The sequence below is a fragment of the Petaurus breviceps genome, unplaced genomic scaffold (genome assembly GCF_028583685.1).
Source record: "Petaurus breviceps papuanus isolate PSGF00001 unplaced genomic scaffold, PetGlider_PUasm1.0 77, whole genome shotgun sequence".
Classification (NCBI taxonomy): Eukaryota; Metazoa; Chordata; class Mammalia; order Diprotodontia; family Petauridae; genus Petaurus; species Petaurus breviceps.
Window position 1 is genome coordinate 11,512,045 of NW_027186492.1, and position 26,239 is coordinate 11,538,283.

A 26,239-nucleotide genomic window follows, 5' to 3' on the forward strand; every position below is an offset into this window, starting at 1 on the left:
GTGACATTGGTAACTATCTCTTGGTTAAGTTGTTGTCTCTTGCTGTCATCTAAAGAGTTCATTCATTCTGCACATCGTCTGGTATATTCTAATCTGCATAACTTCTGTCTGATTTCTGTTTACTATTTGCTTGGAAAAAAACGGATCAACTTACTCCTCATTAATTTCAAGAGCTTTTTGTGTAACTAGAATTTAAAGACAAGGAATCAAGCTGGCGAGTGTAAGCTCAGGGTAAGTTCTCCCTCTTTAAAGAAACCAGGGAAGTGATTTTGTTTGGCATCTATGGTACCCTTAGACTACATTTTGGGGACGGATAGGTATCATTTTAGTCTAGTTTTCCCTTGGAGACCAGAGGAAAGAGTGTCTAACATGACTGTGCCCATGGGCTTACCTGCCCCTAAGCTTCAGCTAATCTTGCTAGTTTGCCTCCTTTCTACCAGTCCCCAGGTCCTACCTATCAATAACTCACACGAGCTACATTTAGACAACTTGGGTTGACATACATATCTTTCTTGGGCATACATGTCTTACACTTTAAAAAATATGAATTGCATTTAAAAAAAATTTTTGGTTCTGGACCTCTAATTTCAGCTTCATGAAGAACAACTGGCATTGGAACTCCTTCCACAGATGCTGATAAATTACTTAATTCATCTAAAACTCAGAGTCTTAGTTGCCTGGGGCACTGAAAGTTTAAATAACTAGCCCAAGGTTACACAACCAGTATGCCTTAAAGCCAGATTGTGAACCCAGGTCTCCTGACTCTATGGTTACCAACCTTCACTAAGCCACATTGCTTCTTTAAGATGCTAAAAGAAACTTAAACACTGCTCATGGGGCAGGCTAGATTGCAAAGCCTAAGGCATTCAAGGCAGTGTGGTAAGAAATTAATTCAGTATTATGTGAGCAAGTTTAGTATAAATAGCATGACATCTGAACAAATTTGTTATAAATATCAGTCAGAAACAGAAACCAATCCTAAAGTCCTGACAAATATAAAGGGCTCCAGACCTCTGGCCAAAGAATGGTGTCCAGAAAAAGACTGTTGATAATTAATTAATTCAGTGACATTGGATACATTCCTGTCTGAATACCATGCCAAAATAACCCCAGGGCAAAACATCCTCTGCTTACAACTATCCACCTGGTGTTAGAAACTGATGGATGCCCAAGCACAAATATTACCCTTATTCTTCTTTAGGTGGGCAAACATGCTAAAACAAAATCAGCACCTGTCTAACCAAAATTTTACTTTATTCACACTATAAAGGAAAGGCATTCTCCTGAGCATTTGTATCACTGAAATGGAAATAACTGATGTGCATGGGTGGTATTTAGTTGGCCTTAAGGAAGCTTTAAATATGGTCAGAGACTTACTTAGGGTAAAAATGCCACCAGCAGCTGACTCCCTGACTTACACCAAAGATGCTGTAATTTGGCATTTTAAAAGATATTTAGATATTTTTGATTGTTAGTTGAACCAATTTTTAGATGCCAACATGTATGAGTTAACAAAGCATATTCTCTCTGGGATAAGTTTTTAGATTTTTAGCATGGCTAGAAAATAAATGGCATAAGGTAACTGGACAATGAGATGTCCAAAAGAATAGTTTTTCTAATACTACCCTAACAGACTGAAGTAAAAAAGCAACACTTATAGCTCTCTTCACCTGTATGATTTCATGATAAACAGGTCTTCAGCAAAATAAGATTTCATCTGGAAAAAACCTGGAGCTTTTTTTTTTTTAATGGGACTTGAAAGCATCCTATTTAAGGCCTGGAGAATGTTGTTTATATTTATACTTATTCAGTATGTGATATAAAGTTCCATTTATGATAAAACAAAAACAAAAACTTAAGAAAATTGTTTGAATTTTTCTCCCATCTCCTGTGTTGAGAAAAATAAATCTAGTCTTTAAAAAAAAAGATGTAAAAACAATTTACTGGAATTTTTTTTAAAGTCAGTTTTCTTTAATGACCCCAGCCCACAAAGATATCATTTATCTCTGAGTTAATGTAGCACTTGTCTCTATCATTCACTTGGCATTTATTCAAACTCATTCAAACATTAAAAAACATTTACTAAACCCCTATTAGGTAAAAGGAATTGTGTTAAATGCTGGAGATACAAAGAGGAAGTTGGATACAACCCAACTCATACAGAACTTAGAAAACACAGACTCATGGGATAATTTTACTTTTGAGGGCTATATGGCATTCCTCCTGCCTTAACTAGAAGCCACATAAGGGCAAGGACCACGTATCACAGTTCTTTATATCTGTTCCAATGTTTTGTACAATAGTGATCATTCAATATGTGTACTTCTAAGGAGGTATATTTTGTAATCATTCACCTGTTAACCTGACATCCCTGATCACTTTCACTAAGTGAATTTTTGCCAAGCTGCATATTTCATTCCTTTTTTGTGTAATGATAGAACTCTTGTAGACTGTTTCACTAATTTAATAGCATTTTACTGATTTTGATAAAGTGTTAAATATCCATAAAATATTCCTATGTAGTGGAAGTATGACTTAACTAATCAACTCTAAATCTATTCTCTTCTCTTTGTCAGGCCAAAGAAAATCTAAATGCACCTCAGAATACAAGGGTCTGAGGTTCCATGTGCTATTTCCAGTGGATTAATTTCAGGAGTCCCTTGATCCATTTATTCCAATTTATTTTAAGACTTAAGAAAGCTGTGGAGGAGAGGACAGAGGCCTGGCACACTTAACCTATCTGCAGAACAAGTTCTGTTCAAGAAAATATCAACAACTGAAAAATATACAACTCACCTGGATAGTCATTGGACCAGTCCATTACCAACCCATTGATAACACCAATAGTTATGGTAATGGAGGGGCTGGTTCGTTATATGTGAATTCTTGGCCTCCTCAAAATGAGACGCTGAAAATTTACCCACAGATTTTTTTTAAATAAAATCACTAAAAAACAACCAAAACAGGAACCTAATCTAAGAGTTTCAAAAATCTTAATGGAGTAAGAAAGAAGGGGGAGTTATCAGAGAGCTATCTACTAAGCACTGAAGAATGCACAGAATCACTCATTATCTCTCCCTGGGTGTTCTCTTCTCTCTAGGTTTGCATGACACTGTTCTCTCCAAGTTCTCCTCTTTCTTAGTCTTTCTGCTTACTCTACTCTCTTAGTCTATTTCTCCATATCACACCTATCAAATATGGGTACCCCCAAGGCTCTGTCCTGGACCCTTTTCTCTTCTTCCTCTATATTATCTCACTTGGTGATCCCATGGTTTCAATGAACATCTCTATGAAGAGATACTAAGAAAAAAAAGTGATATAGTAAGTATCAATACCAATCAGTACCTCCCTTTACTCTCCTCTCACAGAATTCTAAATCCTCTGTTATCTGTTTTCCAGCCTGAAAAAGATGGAAATATATTGAAATTATACAAGTCATGTATGAAATTAACTTCACGACCACCATAACTGAGGCAAGTAAGGATAGTAAAAAGAGGTAAAAGATTTGTGTTCCAGTCCCAGCTCTGTCCCTTAGCAGCCATGGTGTCTTGGGCAAGACCTAAAACCAATATAAGGTATCTTTATTAACCTGTGTTAACAGCTCTTAATTCTTATAGAAACCTAGGAAAGATCTTTGATTTCATAAGTGAGGGGAATTCCAAGTATGAGAATTCTTTCTACCAATCCCCAGATCACAATTCACCTATGAGTGAATACTAGCTTCCACTTAAGTAGATAAATCCTAGGCCTGAGCCATGTAAGGGTTAAGTGAGTTTTCCAGGTCATGCAAATAGTAAGTATCAGAGGTGGGATATGAACCAGGCCTTCTGGACTCCAAGCCCAACACACTGTCTTCTGCACTGTGTTGTAACCAGTAAATGAATTAGAAGTATGTTTGGATGACACTCTATTTAAGCGAAGACCATGACAACTGCAATATTAACTATTCTTTAGGGGCAGGATTATTTACCCAAAATACCAAAGTCATATTATACTGTATTCATAGTAGAAAACAATGTCCTGAGATCTCTGATTCCCTGCACTAGGATGAATGAGAACCATATGGAAATGGAGTTTTTGCCAGTTCTGATTTAATGACACTAACATCTTATTCTTAGAGCAGATTTATACAACACAGCTGGCATTCCCATGATCTAGAGATATACACATAATACAAGATATATCTAGAATGTAAACTTCTCGAAGGCAATGATCCTTTCTTTTTCTATCTGGGTTGTGCCAGCACTTAGAACAACCCTTGCACATATTAGGTGCTTTAGAAAGTGTGTGTTATTGAGTTGAACTGGATTACAATGACTGTGAGCCAACAGTATAATGATATACAGAGACTAAAAGGAGGCATGTTCCTAGTGAATTGGATTGGCCTCTATTGTTTCTATCTAGAACAAAGGTATCTGTTCTGGAATGGGATGAGCAGATTGAGCTTAAAAGTATTGGGAAGAAAAAGGAATGATTTCATTCTGATACAACTGAGATACTGGCATATCCAGTTAATTAAACTCAAAAAATATTTGCTGACTAACGTATTCTTTATTTTGTGCTACCCATCTGATTAGGAGCTTACTTCTGTTCAAGCAGTATTGACTGCAAAGAACTTTGCCAAACACAACTACATTGATCCAAGTATAATCAACATGTTGAAGGACTGATGAGCAGTTACTTTTGACATATACTTTGGCCCAATGTAATTAACATTGTTCTTTTTTTCACTACATGATAGTTTAGGAGAACAAAAGGTGGGCCTATCAAAATAGCAATAATTATTTCCAATTTTTAAGTCTTTTCATTGAAATTGGGCCTTAGGTCCTTCATCTCTACAACAGGATTGGTGTATCATGACTAGCAATCAATCGATAAGTTTTTATTAAGTCCCTACACTGCACCAACCACTGTGACTACAATTCTTGATTTCTGAAAGCACCTTACCTCAATTTTTTCCCAGATTGCTTCATAGTTGTCTTGGTGTTGGATATCTTCCATCAGCTGCTGAATTAAAGCAGTTTTATTGGAGGCAGAACTCTCATTTTTCTTGGAGGATGGCGCTATCTCTGACTTTTCGGCTCTATATTTTTTGATGCCAGATGTAGGCATGCACAACTCTTCATCAGAAAGAATATCACTAAGAGGCCCAGACTCAATGCTTTCCCCCAGGGAAGATGCAATATCACTTGAAGAACTAGGAGATATTCGGCCTAACCTTTTGTGCTTTGTTTTAATCTGGTAGGCCGGATAGATTTCAGAATCCGAATTCATTTCTGAAAGCTCCCAGTCATCGATATTCTGAATAGTTTCTCCTCTGGGTTTCTGGGGCAGAAGCTTTGTCAGATTTTCCAGCTTTAAAGCTAACACTTCAGTTTGTTTAAGGTGGGATGGAAGAGCTAAGTATTCGTCAGAACCATACCAGGCCTCCACAACTTGGCCATTTCGAGCAATATGACTTGGAGAAGAGGAATAGCATTTTTTGCTTTCGTTTTTTGAAAGAATGGGTAATGGGGAGATGATGGAGTCTGAGCCAGATACAGAGTCATTTCCTTGGGAAACAGGTGGTAAACTGGTTGGAATCAACTTTGGGGACAATTTGGCATTCAGATTTATTGGATCACAAAGATCTGCTGAGGATGTAGAAGCAGAATCTGTGTCTGGCCTTTCTCCGGACTTGGAAGTACAAGAAGGAATTCCATTCGGCACCACTGAGTTTTTCATATTTTCAGGTGGTTTGGCTGCCTCAGCACCAGATCCCCCTTCAGGTAGTTGATATGAAACTATAATCTCAGAGGTTTCATCAGATTTTCTTCGAGGGGCTTTTTCTTTACGATTGTATTCATTAAGTCTTTCTAGACTAGAAGAGATTTCTTTAAAGTGGCCCTTGTCTGGGTTTTCAAGATTCCCATCACCTGTTTTGTGCAAACACTCATAAGACTGGCTAACTGCCGATGGGCTGTTTGGATAAGAGGATTGTAATGCCAGACATAACTTGGACCTGTCAGGTGGATCCAAAAGGGAAGGTGTACTTCTACTCATTTCTGCCTTTAAGAGAGTCATCTGTTTTTTCCCATCACTGTCTTTGAGTTCATTTTTTAGAGAATCTTCCTTAAGAAAAAGTCCCCGTTTGGGCAGAGTAGGTTGTGTGGGAGAATCTTCATTATAATTAAAACAGTCTCTTATTGACCTCTTGGGAGTTGGATTTTCCGAGAGAGGAGGATGTGATTTTGCACCAGGTTTGGATGAGGAATGGTTTTCCTTTGTCCCTGCATCAGAAGAGCATGGCCTGTCCTTCCTTTGCCCTGAGCCTGTAGAACCAAGAGGAGACAAGACCTGAAGCTCTTCGGCTACAGGCATTTCTTTGCTCTCATTACTTCCACCTTCATCTCCCGTTGAAAGTGACAAGTGAGTCCCCTCCTCACTAATGGCTTTGCTGCCCTGGGAAGGAACCGGGTCAGCAGCTACTGAAAGGAGACCAACACTTCTAATAAGTTCTGGGAAATCTTTTTCCATTTCACTCCAGGAGTCAAAGGGCTTGGTTTTAACCTGGCCAGAGGTCATATCACCCAAGGCCCCAAGCAAATCCTCACTGGGGCTGTAGTCAGACAGTTCAAAAGCTGTAATGCCACAATCCAGGGACAGGTAATTCTGGGAGCATTTGATGGTTAACTGTCCAGAGTCATCCACTTCAGTTAAAGAGTCCAGACGACCCTGGAACAGACAATGGAAATGGTTTGAGGAAATGCAACATCAATTACAGTTAGCCATTCCACATCACGACTTTCCCCATCACAGTTTTTATTTATATGTGTGTATGTATATATATGAATTTACAATAATAAATATATATTTCTCTATATATATTGGATTATCGTAAGAAATTAAATAGGAATATTTGGGGAGTTTTGTGGAAGGCACAGAAAGCATGCAAAGGCCAGCAGATGACAGTCTATGACCAAATACTTAACCCAAATTTTACAATAAGTTATTGTAAATATCCCATAAAAGAAAAAGAAAAAAAATCCAGACTTCTTCTGTGGTACAAAAGGAGGGTCAAAAAATTTTACCCAGATTTTTTAGATCACAGGAGTGTGGCACCCTCTGTGATGTGAAAGGGATAACTACATAATATTACATTGCTGTTCAGATGAATTATTAGCACACACTAGAGAAACATTTAGAAATGCAATCAGTGTAAATGGTTTCTAGAGGGACATATGTAGAGGGATAACATTCAATCACCACATGGCTTTGTGTAATCAACTTCTTAAACATTGGGGGATTTATTTTTAATATGACAGACAGAGTCTTAATAGAAATGTTTTCATTCTGACCCAAATATACCTATTTCTTTCTAAATATTTTCTTATTTTAGAAAAGTCTAAAAATATATGCTACCTTTGTTAATTTACCTTGATTAAAAATTCCCTGGAAACATCCTCTTTTAGATAAATCAGATATTTTGATCTTCAAAAATGCCACAAAGTGGAGCTACCTACATTTACACCTATATAGCAAAATTATTTTGTATTTTGATTATTTTTTTATTTATCCTATAAATAATCTGTACATAGGCATTTGCATATTGTCTACTCCTTCAGCCTGTGGGCTTCTTGAGAGCAGGGGCTGTCATTTGACTTTCTTTTGTCTTTGTATCCTGACCCTTAGATTCTGAAAGCTTGGTATTTTTTGTTTTGGTGAGAATCAGTCTCACAATTTCTATTTATTATTAAAAAAATTTCATCAGGTGACACTGAAAGATAAAATAAATATAACATGGAATCAGGGCTATATGCAGGAAATTATATCTTTATCATGGGATTCCAGAAACAGTTACAGACCATGGAAAAATGTGGGAGGTAGAGACTGCTCCCTCTAGAATTTCTACTCATGTCACTGGCTGCCTGCATTAATTATCACCATTAGCTTAGTCAGTCTGCAATGGTTTTCATTAGTTAATCACATCATTTCTGACTTGCCTGCGGGATTTAGAGTCAGAGGTCCTAAGTTTAAAGCCCGAGTCTAACTATCAGCAGACTGGACAGGCCATTGCACTTTTCTGGGACTTCAGTTTTCTCTTCTGAAAAATAAAATATTTTAATTCAATGACCTCTGAGTACTCTTTTAACCCTCCAGCTAAGATTCTATGAAGTTATAATGCAGAATGATCATCCAATCAACCAGACAGTGGACAGGAGCACTCTGAAAGCCTTTGGACCTGTCCTCTCTTTCCCTTCCACTGATGCTCTCATCAACATCAGTGCCTATTGATGCTATAGAAGTAATAGTAGAGAATCCTTAGACTATAGTTTAGCAACAGCATATCCTTATTACCTTCCCATTGCTTAGAGGGGATCCAGCTGAGGCCTAGACTTGCTCCAGTAAGGCTGTGCTTCCTAATGACCCAGGGGTGTTCCATTCCCACATGGAATCACAGAGGAGCCGTTGAAAACTTGGTTTTTAAAAAATATTTTGATAAAACATACTTTAATATAATTGGCTTCCTTTGTATTGTTTATATTTTATGTATTTAAAAACATTATTCAGAAAAGAGGTTCAGGATGGGGAAAAATACAAAACTCAAAATCTTATAAAAGTGAACACTGAAAACTAAAAGTAAATAAATAAAATTTTAAAAGAAAAGATAAGCCTCTCCAGACTGCTAAAGGAGTCTAAAACACACAAAAATATTAAGAGCCCCTAGATCAATCACCAGGACTTATGAATATAACCCCTGTCCCCAGCTCCAAAAAGAGGCAACATCCAAAGGAAAAGGTAAACCTCATACCAAACCAGGTCAGAAATCAGCAATGGGAGCTGCCTATTAAGTCAAATTCAAGAGAATGGTACAGGGGCAAGAAGTTAGTAACCAAACTGGAGAACTGAAGCCAGAGACATACATATGGAAGTCAGGAGGTATATTAGCACAAGTATCAGAAAAACAACTATTCATTCTATTAATTTCTCTCTGATGGTGGACAACACTCTCAAACCTTTCCTTTAACACTGTTCTGTCAGGTGGTTACAAGCAGCAGAAGCACTGGGCCAAGGATGAGGCTGTTGGTTCAAAGAGCTTAAAGATATATATTATAAAATACTGTGGTGCTGTGGGTTAAAGATTTGGAATCAGGGAGTCTGGGACCAGATCGGGGTTCTACCACCTACAAGTCCATGTTGCCTTGGGCAACTCATTCAATCTCTGAGACTGAGTTTTCTCATTTGTAAAATAAGAGTTCTAGACTAGATAATCTCTCAGGTCCTTTCTATTACTAGTGATGCTCTAATTCTATTACTTCGTTTATGGTAGTTGCTAAGGAATGACTTTTAATAAAGTGTTTTAAGCATTCTTATGCCACCCATATTATTATTTCTACCCTTGACTATGGAGGTTCTGATAAATAAGCATATTCTTTGAATGCAACCTTTCTTTCTTTAATAGCAGTATCACTGTATAAAATTACATATCCTCCATGGGGGATCAATCAATTTTCATTGCTAATCAAGATGACAAGAATCTAAGGGGAATTTCACATTTAACTCAAGTCTATCTCTAGGTCAGTTATTTTTTACAAGAAAGTTAGACACCAGCAAATTGTAGGGATAGTCAATACCAACTATCAAACTAAAACAAAGACACATAAAAACACACCTTACAGGAAATTTTAAATGAGTAATATTGTGAAATGACAGCAAGGTGGCACAATGGATAAAGCACTGGGTTTAGAGTTAAGAAGACCTAAGTACAACCCAGTCTCAGAAACTTCCTCGTTGTATGACCTTTGGCAAGTCATTTAACTTTTGTTTGCCACTGGAGAAGGAAATGGCAAACCACTCTGGCATCTTTGCCAAGAAAACACCATGAACAGTATGGTCCACAGGGTCATGAAGAATTGGACATTATTGAACAATATTGTGAAGTCCCCAAACTTCCATGTGAGCCATCTTCCAAAAGTAGATTTATAAGTTTCTTATGTGATGAAACATTCTAGCAGAAAAGTGGATTTGGAGACAGAAAGCCTAAGGATGAATCCTCAGTTCTGCAACTGAACTACCTCCGTGGCTGTGAATGAGAGATTTCACACCCTCTGGGCCTCCCTGAGCTCACCAATAAAATGATCAAATTGGACTAGGTGACGTCAAGATCCTTTCCAGCCTTAAATGTAGTGATTTTCAGAACTTCAAGCAAATTTTCCCACAGAAATAAGACAAAGTGACATTTAGGTATGAATGTTTGCACACAAAGTAGTTGAAATATCACAGTGCAATAAGATATTCTGCCCACCTTCTGCCTGAGAGACGATAGACTTAAAATGCAGAAGGTGACATACATTTTGGGACAACAGCCAACATGGGAAGGTGTTTTGCTGCACTATGCACATTTGTTATGAGGGTTTTCGTTTTCTTTTTAAAATTATTCACTGAGGGGTTTGTGGGGGAAGAGATAAAACATACTTCTAAGTAAATAAATAAGTCTTTTAAAATATATGTTTATTATTAAAATAATGATATACATCATAAATAAATGAAATGCATTGTAAAAATATGACAACTATATGTTGTCAATGGTTTTGGGGTTTTATTGTTCAAATAGGGAATTTCAGCTACAAAATGAGTGAAATGGGATTTGGGGAGATAATCTTGAAACCTAATCACAACCACCATTTCTGTGGGCCATAGGAGTTGGAAAAAGATCTCAAGTCCAATCCCCTGATTTTATATATGAGGAAAAATGAGGCTTTGAAAGGTTCATGTACTTTCCAGGGATGGACACATAGATGAGTTTGATGCACATATTGCCAGAGCTAGGACAGTTTTTGTGAGGTTCTGAAGGAAAGTATGAGAGAGGAGGTATTAGACTGACTACCAGACTGAAGGCTTTGTGCAGACCTTATTGTTGTATGTCTATGAAACTTGGACATTATAATAGCACCATGCCAGGAAACTGAGACACTTCCATTTGAATTGTCTTAGGAAGACTTTTGCCATTCACCTGGCAGAGTAAAGCACCAGACACTGAGGTCCTTTCTTGAACTGAATTGCCAAGTATTCAAACTTCTACCACTGAGAATACAACTCTGATGGGTTGGCCATGTAGTTTGAATGTCAAACATATGTTTGCCTAAAAGACTATATTATGGAGACCTCACACACAGCAAGCGCTCACATAGAGATCAGAAGAAGCAATACAAAGACGCTCTCGAGATCTCTTTGAAGAATTTTGGAATTGATTGTGAGACATGGAAGACACGGACACAGGATCTCCCAGCATGGCGTTCCCTCATCAGAGAAGGCACTGTGCAAAGTAAAGTAAAACTGCAAAAATAAGCAAAGTAAAATTGCAATAGCTCAAAAGAAAAGAGATATCTCCACTCCAAAGGTCCATATGGATGATTTGTGCCCAGCATGGGGTAGAGCCTGCCACATCACGGTCAGACATACTTTATCTTGACCCTTAACATAGTGATGTTATTTTGGTCCCCTTCGAGCAAGAAAGGCAACAAGCAAATATCAGAAGCAAGATCTGAACCCAACTCATCACGATTTCAAGTTAGCTCTCTAAACCCTACTAAATCAGGAGAATTTCTACCCCATGATGTACTGATTAATAAAAGAATGTGACAGTTTGTGAAATACTTCTGCCCCTTCCTAAAGAACATAATATCTCCACAGAACCCAATAATGGTCTGCAGTGAGAAAAGACTGTAGCAGTTTCTGCCCACTATCCACGGATATCTCTAAGCAATACTGGTAAGCGATGTCATGGCTCAACAAATACTTCTTTAATCTCCCATGAAAATTCCCTCCCATTCCTAACATGACAGAAGCCAGATATCTGTATGTGCCAAAGTTGGTAGCTCAGGGGAGGCATGCCTTTCATTTATGTAGGAAAGTCAGACTTGGATCTGTAGTTTCTTTTAATTGTTCAAGAATGATCATCAGAAGGATTCATAGAGTTGTTACCAAGGAAATAATAAAAGAAAGGTCTCTGAGTTTCTCAGAGCAAGTGACTAATGAGTTCCATCCCTCTATTCCTTAAAAAAAAGTCATTTTGAAATATTAATAAATACCTAGTCTTTAAACCTTCTTCTTGATAAGCCTCCAGGTTAGCTGCTTAATGTTTGCGAGAAGTATAATCCCAAGTGGATATGGAGGTAAGGGGGTATGATTTTATTGCCTTTTTTTATTGTAGAAAATAGAGAATTTAATTGTGCTCAACCACCAGTACTGTCAGATCAGCCAAGCAATATCTCAATCCAAAATATGCCTCCTCATAATACATTAATGCAGCAGCTTTTCTGATGAAGGTTACATTTTACGGAGAAGGATAATTTATTCATTTTATTATAGGCTTCAATCTTCACATAGATATTAAAGGAAACCTTTTATTCTAGCTAGAAGCAAGAAATTTGGGTTGCTTCCTTACTCATTATTAAACCACTGAAGTTCTATTTTCAGCCCCCTTCCTGGATTCTTCTCTTTTTTTAACTAAATTTTGCGAACATGAAGGAGAAGCACTATTGTTGGGGGCTTTACATAGCTTCCCCTCAGACCTGCATAATACTTTATCAGTGCCTACACACTGCTACTCCTGTGTCAAGTTTCAAGTGCCCTAATTAAGTTCTCTCCTGGTTTCCTCCTACACCCTGCTCCATTCTTTGTATATTTTTCTTCTAAAGTAGGATCCAAGATGTTAGCAAATGTTTATGCCAAGATTATCATTCTGGCTTTCTAAAGAGGAAAACCCCACTGCTTAACGTGAAGATATAACAAAAACAGGAATTCAATGCGATGCCAGTCAATCCAAAAATCAGCCAACCAACAAGCATGAATTAAACACCAGCTGGGTGCCAGAAACTATGTTAGGGTCAAGAGATGCAATAACAAAAACGAAACAGTCCTTACCCTCAGCAATCTCACATTCTTACAGGAGACAGGCACATAAATAAACATATACAAAAGAAATATGAGCTAAGGTCTTTTGGGGGGCAGGGAGGAGGCAGAACTTACATTTGGAGAAATCAGAAAAGATTTCAGATAGAAATTGTCACTGGAGGAGAGTTTTGAATAAAGCAAGGCATTCTAAGAGGGAGGGCTCAATTGGGAATACATTCCATGCATAGGGGAAGGCCAGTGCAAAGGCACCTAACCATCAAGAACCATTTACTAATAAACAATCATTTTTTAAGTGCCTACTGTGTACTGGATTCTGGGGACGCCAAGATAAAAAACGAAAATCATCTCTGTCTTTAAGGATCAATTGGGAGTAGTGGAGTAAGAGGGGAAAAACCCACATTATAGCCTTGGTTTTACCAATGCCTTCTCGATGACCTCGTACAAGTCAGGATTTGGAAAGGTCCTGATCAGTTCCAGTTTTGAAACTACTACTATAAAGTAAAGATATATGAAAATAAAATAGGGCACCACGTTAAAAAAATTTTTGAAATTACTATTTTTTTTTAATTAACAAATGTTTTCCAGTCACTCCACTATGGTAATGCAGGAATTTTTAAAAGGGGAAATTTTTGTATCCTGTCACTAATGACAATAAACACAGTGAGATCATTTAAATACTTTTGTTGAATGATAATAGTTTATTTAATATATCTCTAATGCCTTCTTAGAGATGGAAACCCAAACCAAGAGGCCCTCCTGCCCCTATCTACTTCCCTAATTAATCTTGAGACAAATCTCTCAACCTGTCTGAGCCTCTATTTCTTCATCTGTAAAGTGGGTATGAAAAAATACCTCTTTTGTTTACCTCAAAGTGATATTAGGGATTAGAGCTTTACCTGTGATTTTACTGATGTGGGGAACTTCTAGAATAGAATAAATGAGAAAAGAATAGAATAGTACCCAGTTTGACCCCCCCCTTCAATTTACTCCCTGTCCAAATCCTTTCTCCCCATGACAGATCTTCAAATACTTGAATCGTGATCATATCACACAACTCCCCTTGAGCCCCCTTTTTTTTTCAGGTTAAACATCCCAAGCTCCTTCAAGTGAACTCCATGGTATAAAATGAAATCCCTTCAATCATCTTGGCTACCTTCCTCTGGACACTCTCCAGCTTACTCCAGATGAGTTCTGATGGGAGCAGAGTACAGTGGGACGATCCTCCCTATTCCTGTAAAATTACACCTCTCTCAATGCACCCCAAAACTGAATTCACTTTTTTAACTGCCCCATCACAATACTGACTCACATGGGGATAATAATCAATTAATGTTTCCATTCATCTCACAGAGTTCTCAGCATCACAGATGTAAAATTAGAAGGATTTCCAGTCTATCTCCTTCATTTTATCAGCAAGGGAACCGAAATCCAGAGAAATTAAGTGATTTTGCTCGGAATTATATAGATTGCAAGAGGCAGAATTGGGATTTGAACCCAGACCCCTGACTCCAAAGTCAGTAATTTTTCTACTAGCTATGCTATCTCCCAGTTTTGAGGAATGGTTGCATATAGCAGGTGTTTAATAAATGCTTGTTGACTGAGGTAATGATTGCAAAATGCTTTATAAACTACACAGCACTATATAAAGGATCATTTTTTTCAGAATTAGTCTGAATCTTTTTATATGGAAACAGAATAAATAACCCCCTCATTTTTTTTTATTTCCTTCAGGCCAGAACACCTAAATTTTAGCCTAGTGGCCTAAAATAACTACCTCATTGACCCCAGAAGACAAAACTAAGAGAAATGGGCAAAAATGATAAAGGGCATAATTTAGACTTGATATCAGAGAGAGCTGTCTAACAATTTGAAATGATCCCGCCGTAGAATGGGCTGCCTTGGGACATGGTGGGTACACTAGAGGTGGCACTATCGTAGCAGAGATTCTTTGGGGGGAAGGCAATGGTAGGGATAAAAGGTGACTGAAATCCTTTCACTTTTGAGCTTCTATGGTTCTGTGAAATGACTAATGCATTTCATTGAGGATTCCCTGTTGGATTTCTGGACTTAATGGAATCATCACAGTGTGATCTGTGGTGATCTTCCCCATCAGTAGGGAGTCCCTCTTCTTCCTGAATTCTACAGTAAGACACTGCCCAAGAACTGACAGCTCAGGACAACAGAATATCTTTTTGTTCCATGCCACGTGGCACAGTCATAGTTAATATGTGGGGATCACCCCTATAACAATGAGACAGAAGAGGACTTTTGTGGACAAATTTTATATAATTGCACCATTTCAACCTGTAGAAAATTAGAACTGACTAGAAAAGAGCATTATAAGAGCAAGGGAGCTCCAAGAGAGCTGTGATCTCCTCAGGGTGGGTACTTCCTCCAGTGACGCAGATAACCCATACATGACTGCCCATATTCCCCTTAAGTACACCACTAAGTGACTGAGGATACCTTGGACCAATAAAGGAAGTGGGATAATCCTGTAGGATAAAGATAACAAATAGTTTAAATGGCACATTAGGATCCCTAAGGTAATAAGAGAATAGGAAGGACCTTTGCATAATGAGCAATTTATAGAAAATGGATGGAATAACACACAATTATTGGATAAGCATAAAAACAACTCTATATACTGTGCTTTGGTGATTATAAAGTGCTTCCCTTGCATCATTTCATTTGATCCTCATAATAACTCTATCGGATTATTATTCCCATTTTATGGATAAGAAAACAGGCTCAGAAAGGTTAAGTGATTTATCCAGGGACACACAGACAGTAAATGCCTGAATCAGGATTCAAACTCAGGTCTTCCTGACTCCATATGTAGCTCTCTATTCATCATAGTAGATGGAATATGGAATTATTCCTTCATCCTTCCCCTCCCCATGAAACCACAACACTTCAAAGAATCAAAGTAAAGTCAGAAATGATGACAGAGGAATGATTTTATGAGTTTTCCCCAACCATAGCTACTCCCAGTGACCTCTTCCACCTCTAAACTTATCATTTGTACTACCCAGTTATATACTGCTGTGCATTTTTATTTATATTTTCATAAACCTTGTCTCCTCCACTGGAATGAGAAGCTCCTTAAGGACAGGGAATAAGTCTTCTGTGCGTTTTTAGGCCCCATAGTATCTAGCACAGAACTAAGGCAATAGTAAAAGCTCAGGGTATTCGTTGGATTAAAATTGAATGAAGGCATCAAGAAAATAGAAGTATTATGGTCTGTAAGAAAAGAAGCAACAAATGTTTGTAACATTTGTGTGAAATTCAAAAAGCCTTCATAATTATTAATTATCTTACATGGAACAGTTGGAGCTTCCTAAAGAGCAAAGCATTTTGTGGAAGAAATATTTGAGTATATACAATATTTACATTTCAGTAGTGCTGCTGAACTCATAGATGAAAGAGATGACTGCTGGAGAGAAACAAGTCCTAATTACAGTACATATTTTACATTTAATCATGCTGGTCTGTATTAATTTTTAAATGTTGACTGTCAGTGGAATGCTTTCACTTCTACTGCACAATGACCATTTCTCATTTAAAAGGGTGGGGTTTTTTTAAGCATTTGTCTGACAGCTATGTGCCTGACACCACAAGAGAGAAAATACTTTTTAAAAAATTATGCACTTTTTTTGTCAGGGAGATGATATATATCTACAGTTTTAGGCCCAAAATATATAATTTAATGTAAGCAGAAAAGTATTTTGGTTTACTAAACAAAAGAACTTTGATGTTCTAAAACAATCCACATACGCCTAAAAAAAAATGTATTCTTTCTTTTTCTGGAATTCTTAGGTCCCACTATTCCAAACTAAATCATGCATGTTAACTATTCTTGTTTGACAGCATGTTTTATTCCATTTCCTCCTTCATTTATCTGCAAATCTTTGCCAGCTGAATTTATTTAGACTTGGTTGGATGTTTCATCCCAATTTCCTCCCTTATTTCCCCTAATTTTAGTGTGGTGACAGGTATGATTGGCTTAGAGCAAACAGAAGACAGAGAAATCAAGGGGCTGCACTCTGTCTCATAATAATAATTTATTCAGTGACCTGCACTGCTTAAGAGTACACTTAATGTTTTGTACGCTGATGGAGGGCAGATGAGGCATATGTAATACAAAAACAATGGAGAAAGCATAATGTCAAAGACAATTATAATCTGACAAGGATTCGTGTGAGAGATGCACATTTGCACATACATGTATATACACATATGTGTAGAATACATGTGTATATGTGTGTTTATGTCTATATATTCACATTCAAACAATCTTACTTTATAATTGACCTAATAGCCTTCTCCATTCTGACTGACTTCTTTATTGCTGTTCAGTCATCTCCAACTTTCTGGGACCTTGTATGGGGGTTTTCTTAGCAAAGATACTAGAGTAGTTTACTATTTCCTTTTTCACCTCATTTTTACAGATGAGAAAACTAAGGTAAACAAAGGTTAAGTGACTTTCCCAGAGTCACACAGCTAGTGACTATCTGAGGTCACATGTGAACTCAGGTCTTCCTGACTTCAGGCCCAGCTCTCTAACCACTGCACCTCCTAGCTGCCATAATGCCTTCCAGCTCAACCCTATCATTAAGACTTGATCCTGGTACGGATGTAAGATACCTCGTTTGAATTCAAGAAATATTTATCAGTGCCCACTATGTATAAAAAAGGGGAAGGGAGAGAATAGAGTAGAGGCAGGACCATATAGTTTAGTGGATAAAAGCTAGCCTTAGAGTAAGAAAAACCTGGTCTCAAGTCCTACCTTTGATACACACTTGTTAAGTTACTTTAAGATCTCAATGTGGGGCAGCTAGGTTGCACAGTGAATAGAGCACCAGTCCTAGAGTCAGGAGGACCTGAGTTCTAATGTGACCTCAGACACTTAACACTTACTAGCTGTGCGAACTTGGGCAAGTCACTTAACCCCACCTGCCCTGCCTTTCCCCCTCCAAAAAGCAAAAAAAGATCTCAATGCCCCAGGCATATCTCTCAAACTACAAAATTTCACAAAGAGTGCTGATCTACAAAGGAAGCCGAAGTTATTCCCTGGGAGTGATTTATGCTAATGAAATCACAGGTCTGGGCCAGAAAAACAAACCAAAAAATATACATACACATACACACACACACACGCACACACACACAAATACACACTACTATGCTGGTTGCCATGGAGAAAAAGATGGGAGAAAAACAAACTATACTATCCTGGAGAATCATACAGTTTAATAATTTAAATCAATCTAACAAACATTTAGTAATTGTCAACTGTATATGGAGCATGGCATAGTATATAGGCAGGGGACGTACACAGATAGCTACAATGCAAGTTAGAAAATGATTACAAACACAGGAGGGGTCAGAGTGGTGTAAGAGATGCAAGGAAGGAAGGAAGGATCATCTCTGGGTGGGTTGGAGAGTGAGGAGGATGGAAGCCATCACAGGGGATATAGCACCTGAACTTGGCCTTGAAAGAGAATGATGTCCATAGCTGGGAATGAGAAGAGTCTGTCTTACTTATGAGAAACAGTATTTAAAGTGTCAGGAAAGCAAGAAAGAACTGAAGGATGATGAACAGTGTATTAAAGCCAAAAGATTAAGTATTTGAAGGGGAAGTTTATGGAATAAGGCTAAAGAGGGAGGCTGTCCATACACTGTGGAAGGCCTTGGATAGCTAAGGTCTGTGCTAAAAGGACTCACATGTATCATTGATTCTGAGCATCAAGGCACTGAGATCTGAACTTCTGGAGACACAGAGTCAGGTATCAAGTGCTTACTCCATATGTGGTGTAGTGCCTGTGTGGTGTGTCTCTCCTTTGGGATGGAGATCATAATCTAGCTCATTCTTCTCCACCTCTACCCCTGCTCTCATATTGGAGGATATTTCAATGTATTTGTGGATGTCCCTTGACCTTCCAATTTATCATCTTCAGTACTCATGACTTACATTTTCAATCCACCTCGACCGCCCACAGGAATGGTCACATAACAGAATTCACTGTTACTCATAATTATGTCACCTCTGTGATTGTGAATTCTGCAACCCCCTTTTGTGATCATAATCTCCTATTCTTCCATCTATTGCCTCACTCATAACTTCTAAACCAATTCTTCATCCTCACCAAGACCTTTATTCCATCTATCCTCCCATGTTCCTCCAATCCATCGTATTATCTGGCCTTACTTTCCTCTATTAACCCTACAGTTGATCAGTTCGAATATATAGACTGCTCTATGAACCTCTGCCTGGCATTGCAAGACCTCAACAACCTATGCCCACAAACCCCTCTACCTTTGGTCTCTCCAATACAAGTATTTAGTAAGCTACATACAAGGCATTGTGCTGGGTGCTAGGGTTGCAAAGATAAAATAGCCCCTTCCCTCAAGGAACTTATATTCTACTGTGGGAACATAAGACACCTAAATATATACATTGTAATTTGAGATAGGAGATAGTACTACCCTCATACCATATTAGTCTCCTCTGCATATTCTACCCTCTACATAGCATGGACTATTTCCTCACCTTGGAATACACTCTGCCCTTTCCTGTCTCCATGACTTTGCTCATAATATTGCATGGATGAGGAACGTCCCATCTCTTGCCCTCTCACCTTGTGAATTCCAAGCTATCCTTTAAAGCTCAACTCAAATGCCATTCCCTTCTCAAAGCCTTGCTTGGTATTCATCAGGAACAACCACCTCCTTATATCCCACTTAACTCTTGGCTTTTCATTTCTCTATTGCATTTATAACAATATTCTGTATTAAAGCTCCCTGAATTTGTTTCTTATTCACCTACCAAACTAAAAATTCCAAAGAAGACTACATTTTATTTAAACCTAACTTCCATCCACTCCAGTAACTAGGATAGTGTTCCAACTAGAAGAGATCTCTAATAAGTTGATTGAATGAACAAGTTTTTTGGTTTAAACCTACATATCAAGAAGCTGAGTGAAGACTGGATTGAATAAATAGGAGAATGAAGACAAGAAAACCAGTTAGAAGATTGGAAAAATAAAAGGAATATGTATTGGGTGTCTGAGCTGAGTGGCAGCAATATGAGTGGAGAAGAGATACCAGAGTGGAAATGATTATGGGATTCTATAGGGTTCTTCCCACAATCACTCTTCTTATCTCAACCCAGTACCCTCTAGGGATCTTAGTTGGGATCAGTAACTTTGTCAGGGCATAGCACATAGCCTTATGAAGATGATAAGGGAAACTACAACATTTATATAAGCATAGTAGAACACACACAAAATGGCTAGGTGGCATAGTAGATAGAGCACAGGGTCTAGAGTCAAGAAGATCTGAGTTCCAATGTGGCCTCAGAAACTTACTAGCTGTGTGGCCCTGGGCAAGCCACTTAAACTTGTTTGCCTCTGTTTCCTCATCTGGAAAAGGAAATGGCAAGCCAGTATTTTTTCCAAGAAAACCCCAGATGGGATCACAAAGAGTCAGACATGACTGAAAAATTACTGAACAACAAAAAGCATACACAGAGATCAGCACAGGTGAAAACCTAAAATTGAGGGAGGAAAGAGTGAGGGTCTACTGACCTGGAAAATAGAACCAGGAGAGAAAATTTTAAAATTATTGGACTACCTGAAAGCCATGATGAAAAAAAAAAGAACCTAGAAATCACTCGCCTAGAAATTCTCAAGGAAAACTGCCCTGATGTTTTAGAACCAGAGGGCAAAATAGAGGTTGAAAGAATCTACTGATCACCTCCTGAAAAAGATCCCAAAAAGAAAACTCCTAGGAATATTATAGCCAAATTCCAGAGTTCCCAGGTCAAGGAGAAAATATTACAAACAGCCAGGAAGAAACAATTTGAATACTGTGGAAACACAATCAGGATGACACAGGATCTGGTAGCTTCTATACTGAAGGGCTTGGAATATGATATTCCAGAGGTCAAAGGAGCTGGGATGAAAACCAAGAATCACCTACCCAGCAAAACTGAGTATCATGTTTCAGGGGAAAATATAGTCATTCAAAGGAATAGAGGACTTTCAAGCATTCTTGATGAAAAAAGAGAGTTGAATAGAAAATTTGACTTTCAGATACAAGAAGCAAGAGAAGCATGAGAAGGTAAACAGGGGGAAAAAATCATAAGGAACTTATCAAAGTTGAACTACTTACATTCCTACATGGAAAAATGATCATTGTAACTTATGAAACTTTTCTCAGTATGAGAATAGTTGAAGGGAATATAAATGTGTGTGCGTGCGTGTGTATACATACATATATATGTATATGTAGAAAGGTATATGGGAATATGAATTCATATATTAGTATGTATATGTGTGTGTGTACAGGTATACATAGACAGAGGGTACAGGACCAGTTGAATAGGAAGGGATGATACTTAAAAGGTGAAATTAAGAGGTGAGAGAGGAATATAATGAGAGGAGATGGGGACAGATAGAATGGGGTAAATTATCTCATATAGAAGAGGCAAGGAAAAACTGTTACAATGGAGGGGAAGAACAGGAAGGCAAAAGGGAATGAGTAAACCTTATTCTCAATGAATTTGGCTTAGGGAGGGAATGACATACACACTAAATAGGGTATCTTACCCTACAGGAGAGTAGGGGGAAGGGGATGAGAAGGGAGATGATGGAAGGGAGGGCAGGCTGGGGGGGGAGGGAAGTTGGAAGCATGCACTTTTGAAAAGGGACAGGATCAAAGTAGAGAACAGAACAAGTGGGGGTGGGATGGGATGGAGGGAAATATAGTCAGTCTTTCACAATATATCCACTATGGAAATGTTTTTGCATAGCTACACATGTACAACCTATATTGAATTGCTTATCTTCCCAGTAAGGGTGGGCGATGAGGGAGGTGGGGAAAGAATCTGGATTTTAAAGGTTTAAAATCAAATGTTTAAAAAATATTTTTATTATTATTATTTTACATGTAACTGGTAAATAAGGTATACAGGCACTGTGGCAGAGAGATCCACCATGCCCTACTGGAAAGTAGGAGGGGGGATGGGGGAAGATATAGGAGACAGCAGATTGGGAGAGGTTATATTCAAGTTGAATCACTGTTTTGGGTGGTGGGTAGGGGAAAAATGGAGAGAAAATTTGTAACACAAAATCTTGTGGAAATGAATGATGTAAACTAAGAAATAAAAAAATACACTACAAAAAAAACCACTTCCACAAAGGGAAACTTTAAAGAATACTTCTCCCTATCAAAGAGTCATACACACCTCTGTTGTCTCTTCAGAGAAAGCCTGCAGAATATCAGTCTGCCTGGTGTAGTTTCCATTGGCGTCCTGTAATCCTTGGAGAATTCGCTCTCTCAGAACCAGAACAGAGACCCGCAGCTGGTGCCAGAGGAGCTGGACTGTGTGGATGTCAACTATCACATTGACAGAGTAGGATAGAAGCTTTAGGGAAAACTCAGTTTCTAGGAGGGCATGGATTTGTTCGACATGATCAGAGATGTCTTCACATATATCCTGTGAGAAACAGAGAGAGAGAATATGAGAATAATTTGAGTTCAGTGGACAAAGTCCAAGAAGACAGTCATCCCTCCATCTGACATCACCTGTCAAGACTTAGGTCAACCCAGGTCTCAGGCTATTGCAGATCTGGTATTTGGCCATTCGTAACTGTGTTGGATAGGATACATATTTGCCTCAGTGTCCACGCCATTGGGTCTTTGCCCCCAGCAAGGATACAGGTAAACAGATCTATTCCTTAAAACACAAAAGTCTTGCTAGCTATTGTTTCTTATGGGCAAAATGAAGGGTCAGCTGAGGTGAAGGGCTCATTGTGTGAATGCCTTTGCTGTTTTCTCTCTACTGCTTGGCCATTCAGCAAGGAAGCCAGGAACTGTGCTGTTTGCCAGGCTGTGTGCAATAAGGTGGCTAAACTAGGAACCATATGTGCCAACATAGGAAGATCATCATCCACAAACCTTTGTGCCATCAGGAAGTAAATTGGGAATGAGTGCTTAATTCACCCATAAAAGATTTGCCACACTGTCTCTCACAGAGGTACTTTAGCAGGTGGCTAAACTTCTAAGCATGATTTGCAAGATGAATTATAATTTTTAAAGCAATAAGATACTCTGCAAACGCACTAGGAAGTAGCAGAAAGACTGGGAGATGCCATTCTAAAGATGCTGCTATATGATTTTTTTTCATATAACCATCACCACATTTTCAATCAGTGTCTGCCCATGAGCACCATAAATTTAAACATACCCTCCCTCCCTCCCATACTAATAGATAGATATAGTTAAGTCTACCAAATTTCCACAGTGTTTGGAAATGACTGTCTCCCAATCCTAGATTGTACTACCTCTCCACTTTTATCAATTAGAATCTCTTTTTTCTTTCAAAACTTAATTCAAGTTAAGTTTTGGCATCTTCTCTATGATACCTGTGCTGATCACCCCCCTGCTATTTGCACCTTTCCCCAGAAATTATCTTGTGTATTTTGTATAGACATATATAAGCATATATTGAATGTTAAGTTCTCTTGAGAGTAAATATATGTTTTGTTTTTGTCTCTATACCTAGCACATAGTGGGTACTTAATAAATGATTGGTTGATTAAAATCTTAGGGAGCTTCCTGGGGCAGTGAGAGTTGGTGTGACTTGCCCATGGTCACATTTGACCCCAGGGTCTTCTTAACTCCAAGGCTAGCCCTTTACCATTTTCCAAGTTACTGTTGATAGCTAAAAGCTTTAAATGCTTTGAAATCACTCCCAGATAGAAAAAAGAATCCTTATTTAGCTGGATATAACATATAACAGGTATTATATGTAACAGTTATTACATATAATATTTCATTGAAATGCTTCCATGATAAAAGATTTTTTTTACTTTTTTCATAAATCTAAAATCTCTAAGACTTGACTGACTTCACCATCACAAATGACAAAGTAGCTCTCTTAACCCAGTCAGAGAACACTACTTAGATTATAAATTAAAATCCCATTACTAATGATGTAACACTAGAATAAATATAGATATTACCGAATACCTGGAAAAATAACAAGTGAAAACTATAAATTTGGGGGCAACCCCTATGACAAATACCTGAGACATTAAGAAATAATAACTGCATTATACCTTCAAAAAATACTGCAAAATTGACTATTGAGAAGAAATAACAATTGCTTAAAAACTGCAATATTTCTTGGCCTAATTCCCTCTTATTTTTTCCTTCCTTCATAGAATCAGGAAGGGATAATTTTGGTCATCTAACCCAATAATATTATTCTGGAGAAAAGTAAAATTATTTGCTCAAAGTTATATAGCTAATGAGTAGAAAATTCAAGTACTCAAACCCAAGCCTTGTATCCCTCTCCTCTAGCTGACCTAAAGAACAAGGTCCAGCCCAGTTCTGTTTTCTTCCAGTCATTCTTGCATGTCCTTAAAGACCTCATTTAATATTAACAGCTTCTCTGAAAGCACAGAAATAAGTGATATGTCATAGAGGCCTGTTCTAAAAGCATATTAAAAATGTACAGCTCACTGAATGAAGTTCCACAATGGTGGCGAATGATGAAGTTTCACAAAATTAACATTTGTTTGAGTTGTTTGTTTATGTATTAATGACATTTGTATTACCAACAAAAATAGTGGTGGTCAGAGCAACAGCATGTGACATATGATGGTATATGTAATAACAAGCCACCTATCTGCCATAAATTTCACATTGTCTTTACAATGCTGAAACACACAGATAAGAGGCTAGGCTCCTACAGACCTGTAAAGAAAGCGTATTTTAGTAGGTTTACATTAGAAAAAAAATTCCACTTCATTAACTTTCTCCACTTACATTTTCATCTGGTTCAGGCCACCAGTTTGACTGGCCCCATGTGACCCACCTTGAGTGTCAGACCAGAAAAAGAGTTGGGTTTATAATGTCACAAGAATAAGAAAAAAGTGAGAACACAGCCAGTGCATGCCAGGGGTATGCAGGTAACAAGAGATCTAGAGCCTTTTGGGGGAAACACACCTTTTGGGCAACCGGGTGAAGCCTTCTATAAATAATGTTTTCTAAATGCGTAAAATAAAATACACAGCAATACAAATGAAACTAGTCATAGTGAAATATAGTTTTTGAAAAATATTTTAAAGCAAGTTGTCAGACCCCAATTTAAGAACCCCTCATCTACAAGAAGATCTTCAGCATGTAGAATCAGTGAGAGATTTGTGGGAGAACGTGGACAGAGCAGTAGAGACTAAGAAAATTTGGCTGGTCTCTGATCTGGAGAAAAAACTTATATTGAAAAGTCATAGAACCATCAAAGGATTGAAAAGTCATTCCTAAAAATCCCAACAATCCTTATTGGTGCCTCTTTCAGAATCAGGTTGAAGATACTGGAAACCATGTCACCTGAAACTTAGGGATAGCAATTCTCACTCTGGAGCCTAATATAGGTAGGGTTTTGGAAATAAAAGTGAAAAGCAAAAAATAATGTCACCTGCAAGCTTAGAGAGAGCAATTCTCACTCTGGAGCCTAATAGAGGTAGGATTTCCAAAATAAAAGTAAAAAGAGGCCTAGTGGAGGATATCTCCAGGGCACATCTCAAATCAGTTTCTCATTAATTTTTGAATTATAAACATGCAACTTTAAAGGGGCAGCATGACCAAAACCTGTGTCAAACGTAGTATATTCAAATGCAAATATTACTTATGTATGATTTTTCATGCTTAGTAAAACATGTTAATATATCTGAGAAACAACGTGTGTTTTCAGAATGATACTGGTGATTGCTTTGTCCTCACGTTGTAAACCCTCAACATCTCTATTTTCTAAGAAACTGCAAGTCACAATTTGTAAGGGCATAACTATAATAATCAGTTGTAATTTCATGACTTTAAGGCTATTATCTTGCAAGCATAAAAGAAAATGAGGCTATCCAGAGACTATTTCAGAATGAATTAAAGAAAATGGCGATGCATAGAAATGCTGCTTCACTGTTATGTAAGGTATCCCCCTCCCCCATAACTGCCAAGGTATTCAAGGGTGACTAGAATGACTTCAGATCTTTTTAAATTGCAGATACACACACACATACTCACTCATATGTCATAAACTGTACTGAAGTGTCTTGAGATCAGAACTGTTTATTGAAAAAAAAATTACATAGGCCAAATTGCCAAATGTCCACGTCACTCAAGGTTTTAGATACCTTCTGAGCCTCAAATGAGCAGCTGTTCTTGTCTGTCAGGGAGGCAAGAGTACCTCCATGGTTACTAAAGAAGTCCTGTTACAAACACTGATGGGAACCAAGGCTGGACATAAACATACCCTACAGGGGCCTGCTGGATTTTG

The 26,239-nt window shown here is 37.9% G+C and overlaps 1 protein-coding gene across 5 annotated transcripts in view; it reads right to left on the reverse strand.

The window, feature by feature from the left end:
- Positions 1-26,239, reverse strand: part of AKAP6 (A-kinase anchoring protein 6) — a 620,041-nt gene that overhangs the window by 360,327 nt on the left and 233,475 nt on the right. For all 5 annotated transcript variants that reach the window (XM_069105978.1, XM_069105977.1, XM_069105976.1 and 2 more), the window contains 2 exons: positions 22,148-22,399; positions 4,948-6,714 (listed from right to left, as the gene is read on the reverse strand). In XM_069105978.1, coding sequence (XP_068962079.1) covers positions 4,948-6,714; positions 22,148-22,399 — 2,019 coding nt within the window. The remainder of the gene's footprint in view (positions 1-4,947; positions 6,715-22,147; positions 22,400-26,239) is intronic.